The 9,185-nt window shown below is 34.7% G+C and overlaps 1 protein-coding gene across 1 annotated transcript; it reads right to left on the bottom strand.

Moving 5' to 3' along the window:
• Positions 1–219: 219 nt before the first annotated feature.
• LOC123883386 lies at positions 220–7,307 on the bottom strand. The gene is made up of 4 exons (XM_045932168.1): positions 7,005–7,307; positions 5,467–5,677; positions 1,556–5,189; positions 220–1,464 (listed from the first exon to the last, which is right to left on the bottom strand). Exons 1-4 carry the CDS (start codon positions 7,161–7,163, stop codon positions 354–356), a joined length of 5,115 nt encoding a protein of 1,704 aa, XP_045788124.1. The 5' UTR covers positions 7,164–7,307; the 3' UTR covers positions 220–353.
• Positions 7,308–9,185: the final 1,878 nt, after the last annotated feature.

Raw genomic sequence — 9,185 nt, 5'->3', positions numbered from 1 at the left:
AAAATATTCACAGCTAACTAATTTGAAATCCTTAAATTTGAAACCATTTACTTTTCAGGTTACAAATATTGGAAGCCATTTACTGTTGAAATTTCAGATAATCAAAGAACAGAAACCAAAAGAAAATAATAAAACATAACAGTTGTTTAAGAGTACTTCAGTAATAACAAAAGTAAACCAATGCAAGATATTGTTGACAGATAGTTATAAGAAATTCAGTGACGCGATAATAACGTAAGTGTCTTAACATAGACTCACAAAACACTGAAAAGAGAACATAGTTACGAGAACGAGAAAACTTAAACATTCCGTAAAGAGACAGACATAGTAACAAGTAAACCTATGCAGATTCCTTAGTCAGAAGGGAAGGCAGAACTGAGGAGCTTCTCATCCTCGCAGAAAATCTGTAAATTCTTCGACTCCATCAGAAAATCAATATCTTCATTCGTGAACTTCAGCACAAAACCCAATCTGATCAACTCAGAAAGAGCAGGAACAAAATCATGATTCTCACACAAAACACCTTCAGATATCGTCTCAGAGAAATATGTCGCATACTTCAGTGCATTTTTCTGAGGCTCATCCATCTTCTGGATGAAAAACTTGGAACTTTGCTTTTCCCAGCGCACCATTTTGTCATATTTCTTTGTAATGATGCACCCTGATGACAGTGATAAACTATAGCTTACCGAGACCGGCTCCAATGTTTCAAGGAAACTCAGGTTGAGTAGACCTTGAACAGCTTCATGCCTCTTTTCTGGTTCCATTTTCAGGCTAGAACAAGCAAGGAAACCAAGAATGAGCTTAACCAAACCTTTTAAGTTGAAAATATTGCTATGATCAATTTGCACCAGTTCGACAGCATTATCATTAGCTACAGATGACTCTACTTTGCAGAGTGATTCAGATATATTGCGAGCACCGATCTTTCTGTAGATGTCGTATATCTTGGAAATGGACAATGGACCAAAATTCTGCTGAGGATACCACACAAAAATCTTCTCCTGCTCAAAAAGCTTCTTCAAGTGAAGGTTATCAGGAATAAACACATCTTCTTTAGCCAACAGAAATATTTCATTGCTGCCTGTTGTTACAGGAAGCTTGATCAGCCTTTCAGAAAGTTGTTTCTCGGTATTTGTGCTGAAGTGTTTCTTGATAAACATCCAGAATTTCGAGCACTTGTCATATGACAATTCGTCCGATGATCTCTCCCAATCATTCCAAACATCAACATAATCATCAAGTGAGGGCTTATTCCTGACTTCCATGGCAAAGGTAAAGAAGGGAAGAATCTTCCTATCATAGATATCTTCCAGAACATAAAATTTTAAACTAAAAAGCTTATCCGGGTCATGTATGATGCACTCCTCAGAGTTGACCCACTTTCCACCATCAGTTCCATTCGGAATCCAAATTTTCTTGTCAGCTTTCTCCTCTGGTTTCCAATTGTATCCGGACAAGTACCTATATATTATCAAAGTCAGAATGAGTTTAAAGATGACTAGCAAGAAAGAAACGTAAAGAGAAAAATCACATAGTTGTATAAATTAAGTACCTATAAATTTTCAGAATATTATCAGTGTTAGAGAGAGAGTGAAGGTGACTGGCAAGCAAGGCACACCCATTCTCTAGGTCAACAGTGATTCCTATCGCTTTGAGAGTTTTCTGGAAAGATGACATTTTAGGTCCATAAAAATTTTCATCAATAAAAGGTCCATCAGTTGGATTAAAGAAAGAACTCCACTTGGAATCAAACAACAAACATATCTCAGGAGGCCTATAACCAGCATGTGTCTTTAACCAATTTCTGGACAATCTCTTTCTGAAGTCATCATCGATTGAAATCTTATGCTCTTGCAATAGACTTTGGATGCATTCCAGTAAAGAAAACACACTTTCAGGACTAATAGTTGAGGGATCTGAAGGAAAACTCAGACATTCCGGCACAAACCTCATTCCATTTTTCAGTTCAGTTACAACACCAATGTTGTTCAACTCTTCTTTGTATCCATGTATTGCAGTACCATAAAATTTGTCACTGTCGTCAATGAAAGGGAGATAAGTAATTGAAGATATAGATTTCCACTCTGGACCATATAAAATGCACTTTCTTGGGCACGTATAACAACCAACCTTAGTATACAGCCATTTCTGATTATGTATAATGGTTGAGAAATCAGAAGGAAATTTATATACAGTTCCCTTAAGCTTCTTGCAACAAGAAAGAAAACACATGACATTTTCCGGGTTAAATGTAGATTGTGATGACTTCTGTTTGAAAAGCAAACCAAATTTTTTGATAGCTTCACCAAAATCAACCACCACACCGATTTGCCTCAGTTCATTTTTGTAATCGAAAATCTTATGTCCATAGAATTTATGATCAATCACAGGAAGGCAGTTGAATACCTCCAAAATGCAGCCCCACACTGGGTCATACAAGAAACATTCACTTGGTATCTTGAAACCCATGTTTGTCTTAAAGCAGCTTGCCCCCTTCAGTGAAGTTAAGAGTTTACTAGGGGCATTCAAGACTCTGATGCATTGCATTATCAAAAGAACAGCCTCAGCTGTTAAAGAGAACAAAGTTGAGGTAGATTTTAAATGCTGGATCACAATTTGATAATTTCCAGATAATCCAACTATCACACCTAGCAACTTGAGCTCCTCTTTGTAATTATTGATTTCCTCACCAAAATAAGATTGATCGATAAAAGGGATATTACTAATTTGTGAAGCAACTTTCCATTCGGAATCATTCAATACAGATCCATTAGGAGACCTAAGACCTCGAGTTGTCTTTAGCCAAGGTCCATCTTTGATGCTGATCACAAATTTGTCCACAGGGAGCAGACTTTTCCTGAGATATTGTATGAACTTAAGCATCAAAAGAACATGATTCTTACTTAAAGTAAAGGAAGACGCACGAGACATCAGTTCTCTTCCAATGAAATTGCATGCTTCCTCACAACTGGACATCACTCCAATTGTCTTCAACTCCTCTTCATACTTATTTATTTTAACCCCATAGAAGCTCTCATCAATCAGAGGTATATCAACAAGAACAGAACCACTTTGCAAAATCTTCCCCAATGGTGAGCGAATTAAGAATGACTTCGAAGGAGGCCTGTATCCATTGACAGTAACTTTAAGCCAGCTGCCATCTTTTATACTTTTTAAAAACCTCTCTGGTAGGTGCTTTCCCTTATACTTTAGATTCCGGATCCAATCCAAAAGCAAGAAGGCATTGTCTTTGGTAAGCGGTGTATCTACCGCTGAAAACCCAGCATTTGGAGGAGATATATTTGGTATGTCAGAAGCTCCAACATGAGTTTTGAGGAAATCAATTAGCTTCCCGGAACTTGTATATTGGCCTGCATAAGATGATGAATTTAGGTACTCCTTTCCAAGCTCAACATAATTTTCATGTCTCCATGGATTGGAAACAATCAAATCTGCCCATTTGCTCACATTTGCAGGCACAAGAACTCCTTTTCTTTTATCTGTGACGCATCCGTAGTTGTCCACAAGTGGCATAGAGCTACATAGACAATCAACCTCCCGACTTGACAAATACCCTTTTGACAAAGAGTGGTATAGGAAATGAGCATAAGCAATGGCATGTTTGCTGTTATTTTTAACAGAACTGCAGAGGACATTTGCAAAATCATACACACTCAAATTAGTAACATAAACATCATTTGAAAGCCATTCCATCAAAGTCTGTTTCTGGGGGAAACGCAAAATAGCATTTTGTGTGCTTTCTGGCATAAAAAACCTGTTTGATGCACATGCAAATTCCTTGTTCCAATTGATCAGCCAACAAGCATTAGACTGTCTTGAGTCTGCTATTACCAATCGCTTGGAACCGGCATGCTGCTGTGTGCATTCATTAAGACTGAACGAGGATTGAGTTCCATCAAAAGCCACATATTTAATCATTGGAATGCTAGTTATGTTTGTGCCCTTAAATCTTAAAGACCAGTTTTTCGCAACAAACAGTAAAAGCCGAAGATAGAGATTTTCTGATACTCCATCCACAAGATTAGAACTCTGAATGCACTTTGCATACCAATTAACATTCACTGATTTCACCCCTAAAAAATTGAGTACTTGGTCATACTCACTTTTATCAAAAGATGAACTTAATATCTTCCTGCCATCATGAGAAGAAAGGTTAAGCAATTGCACTCCTTCATCACGAGCTTTAGTCAAAATATTCCAGAATTCAGGCAGCAGCCTGTTAACTTCACCAGGCTTATAGAAGTGCTTCTGCTTTGTGTATGTTTCTATTGGAACAATACTTTCATCAACCAATTTTTCTTTGATCGTGTCCCTCACATAATTAAGCTTCTCAAATGGAGAACTTTCAATGGGAATAAACTTGAACATACGAACCAAACTGGATACTGGAGCCTGATCGGATCCTATGACAAGTGTTTTGAATGCATCCATAAAGGCTGAAGGAACACATTCAAGTATCCCTTGGTTCCATTTATTATCCAAGAGAATTGTTTCCCTTGATGAGGCAAGGACAAAATCAGCTTGAATAATGAAAGGAAAATTAGTGATCATCTCTGTAGGAAGAAATGCATAGACCCCTGGTGAGCTTTTTCCTCTATGAAGCCTCTCCTGATTAGGGAAGGCCAGTGTCACAGCCCATTCTTCCACATCTGTTCTCCTTTCGACCACATTTTCCGACCTGACGGGAAATTTTTGCTTCCACATGTAGTAGCTGCATTCCTTCTCAGCATCACTATTTTCCTCTGCAGAGAGGTGGAGTGTGTAAGACTCTGCATTCATGTTTTTCCTAGTCACAAAGTCAATCTCGCTTGAAATAGATACAGCAGTCACAGTGTTCTGCTTGGCATTCTCATTAACTTCTCTGACAGAAAGATGTCTGATTTTGGTTAGAAACAAAAGGACTTCTGGATGAACGCTTGAGAGCTGCTGTTTAACGGGTTTGACCTTATCCGGCTTTAGAGGCAACACAATTGTTGTTGTGGGAAGGGATTCTTTACCATATATCTTCTTGATGTCCACAAGAGTTGGCTTCGCCTCAACCCATTCAGGAACTATATACCCAAGACTGCAATGTGGACAAGGTTTCTCATCAAACCTTATCTGATATCCATTGCTAAATATATAAGGCTGAGCAGTAACCAGAAACACACTCTTGAATCCAATTCCTGAAATTCAACAATGAATGAGATTCTGTTAAAGATTTGCATCATGATTTTCAATTTAGCAAGCATAACTTTATATGACTTGATTAACAACGATTTTCAAAATAAATTCAGATATGAAAATACAGAAATCATAAACTTGAATTCAATCAAACAATCAGTTATTAAAAATACCAAATAAAACATTCAATTCATCTTCAATAAAAGTAAATAAATTACCACAGGCCCTTCCACTTTAAGAAACATTTAAATATAAAGAATATATGTGATGTTAATTTACCTTTTTCGCCAATGTAACCACTGCTCCGATTGCCTTTTTTCGTTGATCGCCCAACACTGCAAATGGACTCAATGTTCTTTGGAGAGAAACCCTTTTCATTATTGAAAATAAGTAATGTAGCTGGAGCACCAGTTGCAGTAATGTCATCAGAAGTTACGACAAACTCCAATGCTGGCTTCACTCCTTCATTGTAGTGATTATCTTCAGCATTCTGTTAAAGTTACCAATAAAAATTTGTGGAGATGAGTTTCAACTACTATAATTTGAAAAGAGAAATAGTATTTAGCAAACAAAATTGTTGTCCAACACAAAATCTATATAAACAGTTAGACTCTAGTCAGTGTTAGGCTCACTCCTTCATTTTGACTTATATATTACAATTTTTTTTCAGTCACATCAGCAACTCTAGTGAGTGTCTTTTTACAAAGAGCCTAATATATGCTGTTTTGAACCCATATCCCATCTTATCAAATGTTAATGTAGTATTTTACTATCTGAGTTGTATTTACTGGACCTAAGAGTGTATTTTTATACAGCATGCATGATACATGTTAGGTTTTTTATGTTGAAATAACATCCTCATTTAAAAATATGATATGATTGTATAGATATAGGAATAATGATAGTGATATAACTCAATATAGAAAATCACTTCTTTACATGTGATGGAAAAAGATTATATGTTGTAACTGCGTTAGCATTGTAATCATTCCTGGTCCGATAAAAAATCAAGGGCTAGATTTAAACTGTGTTCAATCTACATTGATCAATCAGGACCGTCTGTGTTTAACTACAGTGAAGCAATTACAGAAAATCGTATTCCGATCTCAATCATGCGTAGGGTGTACGCAGGTTGGGTTAGGTCGGATTTGGCCTAATACGTTACCAAACCAGTTCAATATTCATTGGGTTAGGTTCATCAACAAATCCTCACTTTTACTATTAAATCTGAACCGAACGAACCCGGTTATTAAGGGGTTGGGTTCGCGGGTTGTTCATAAAATTAAAAATATTTTTTTAATAGAAAAAAATACATTTTTCTAAAAAACTTCTACAAAATCTATAATACAATTTAACGCAATTGTGAGTTGTGACACAATTCTAGCACTTAAATTGAATAAAACACACTCATTCAACTTCAAATAAAAATTCATCCATAATCATAACACTTAATAAAATAAATAAGAGTAGCAAATTCCCACACAACATATAATTTCCATGACCGGGTTGGATACACGGGTTCAAAAACTCAAATCCATACCGAACTGGTTACTTGTGGGTATGGTGGGTTGGGCCGGGTTCTACCTACAAATGGACGGGTTTGAGGTGGGTTGGGTTGTATCAAAACTTTAAAACAAAATAATGAAAGAAAAAAATTAGAAAAATAAGCATGGTCATAATATGTGTAACTTAACAACATATACCAAGTAACCAAAAACAATGAAATAAAAAATTTACAACATTGATTTTATTTATTCATAGATATGCATGATCAATGATTATACTAACAAAGAAAAGAGGTGAAACAGAAAATGTACCTGAATGAGTTCCATGAGGAAATGAACATCTTTTGCATAAAGTTCAGCAGAGAGATTCCTGACAGCATGATGAAGATCTTCAGTCAAAGGATTTGGATTCCCTCCAATAGAGAACTTTGTTGTTCTTATCTCTTCAACGTGTTCTTTCGGAGTAGCCATTGATGATCTTCTTCTGTAAGCAGTGAAAAATGAAAATGTTTGTTGAAGAGAAAAAGCACAATGCAGAGGTGAAGAGTACTTCTTGGAGAAGTAAGGTTTATGTATTACAGTTACATTATTTTTTTAGAAATGAAAAGTTATAATAAAGTTAGTTAATTGCTTATTGGATATAAGAACTTTTTTTTTTGACTAAATTGGATATAAGAACTTTAATTATTGGGAAATGTACGTTAAAGAAAGAGTACTAGTAGACACTAGTGTGGTGTGGTGACTGTCTTTCCAAATTTCCAACAAAATTCCTTTCAATTTCCAACGGGTTTTCCATTGCCAAAAATGAGCTTATGTTCAGTTTGGCTAGCACAATCTAATATTCTAGTCGATAATTTCTTTTAAAAATTAGTTTTATTTTAGCAGAAATAATTTGTTTTTTTAAGAAAAATGTTAAAAGGTGTCTCAAGGAACTAGTTATAAGAAAATAGATTTTTCATGGTGGAAAAAGTCGTTGGCACATTTATAAAGTTGCTGCAAAAGAGTTTTACACCAACAACCAAAAAGTCGCTATATGTTGTTGCGATAAATTCTGTTGCAAAAAGTTTTGCAACGAAATTTAATATTGTTGTTGTTTGTAATTTTGCCAACTATAATATTTGTTACCATTTTTACAAGTTTTTGTTGGGATAAGTTAATATTTTTGCTAAGTCTTTATCATAATACATACAAGATTGAAAAGAATGGACATAAAAGATTAGAAAACTAAGAAACTAAGAAAGAAAAGGATTGACCCTTACTTGAACTTTTGGAGATTCTCCAACTGAAAAGGAATGACTACAAGCAAAACAAGGATGAGTATTAAGGAGAAAACTAAAATGGTTTTAGATACTGGCAGGCAGTTTCCACCTCAAATTATATATAATTCATGTTATTTTTTTTAATAGAAAAATCTAACCTATCACAAGCAAATTAATTAACTATAAAACGTGGGCATTTTCAATAAGTCATGGCTATGAACGTGTCAAAACTATGTGCTTTTTTTTGCTAATATCTCACTACTTTTTTTTTGGCGAAACTAATAATATCCCACTACTATCAAATTTATCTCCAACATTTTAATATATGGGCATGTCCAGTGAAACCACTTGTCAAAAAAATTAAACCAACCATGCATAAAAAAATGCTAATGAGACCTTAGTACAAGTAGTATAAGTGATCATTTTTTTTTGGAGATAAATACGTACATTTTATTTATGAGTTTATACCTTCTAAAAGTTTTAGTTTCTTTTTTTTTTCTTTCTTATCTACTCTTTTTACAACATATTTATTTATTTTATAGGATTTAATTGATATGCACTGACGGTGTAAAATAATTTTACACAGTCAACCAATACCAACGATGTTTTCCGTCACATCACTCTACTTTCTTGATATGACATGGCAAAGTAATGGTTGTTTATTGGACGATGGTGTAAAACTATTTTACACCGCCAATGCATATCAATTAAACTCTTATTTTATAATAAAACAAATTTATTTATTTATTCACTTATATATTAATTAGTAATCTATACCTATATAAAGAGGATACAAAAAATTTTGGTGCGGACTTTTCATAATTAATTTTTTTTAATTCACTTGTTCTGTTTTTAACTTTGTTAGCAGTTTTTTTCCTCTTTTTTTGAGGGATTGACCTTGGCAGTTGGACCTTTATATTTTGCAGCAATATATTAATTTTTACACCCCCACTTTTACTAATACTGTTACCCCATAAAAAAATTTTGAGGCCTTCAGAGCTTGTTGCACTTGCTTCTGGGCCGGGCCTGATTAATGCATTGTTTTGTAAGTCCAATAAGCTGACTTATAGCTTATTGAACTAGCTTATAAGCTTGTCTAATAAAAAAAATGTTTGGTAACGAGTTTCTCTAACCAACTTATAGCGTTTTTTGAGATTCTATATTTCAAATAGCGTGTGAGCTTATAGCTTATAGATTTTTAAATTTTTCCCATTTTTACCCATATTATTTTTTA

The sequence above is a fragment of the Trifolium pratense genome, linkage group LG5, assembly GCF_020283565.1.
Source record: "Trifolium pratense cultivar HEN17-A07 linkage group LG5, ARS_RC_1.1, whole genome shotgun sequence".
Taxonomy (NCBI): domain Eukaryota; kingdom Viridiplantae; phylum Streptophyta; class Magnoliopsida; order Fabales; family Fabaceae; genus Trifolium; species Trifolium pratense.
The sequence above is the reverse complement of the archived record's forward strand: the minus strand, read 5'-3'. Positions and strand labels throughout refer to the sequence as shown.

What these genes read in the sequence shown, in the direction of transcription:
- LOC123883386 (XM_045932168.1), bottom strand. Translation starts at nt 7,163, where the DNA reads ATGGCTACTCCGAAAGAACACGTTGAAGAGATAAGAACAACAAAGTTC. An exon ending in TCCTCATGGAACTCATTCAG is followed by an intron (nt 5,678 to 7,004) that starts GTACATTTTCTG and finishes TAACTTTAACAG; the next exon opens with AATGCTGAAGATAATCACTA. An exon ending in AATATTCTGAAAATTTATAG is followed by an intron (nt 1,465 to 1,555) that starts GTACTTAATTTA and finishes GATAATATATAG; the next exon opens with GTACTTGTCCGGATACAATT.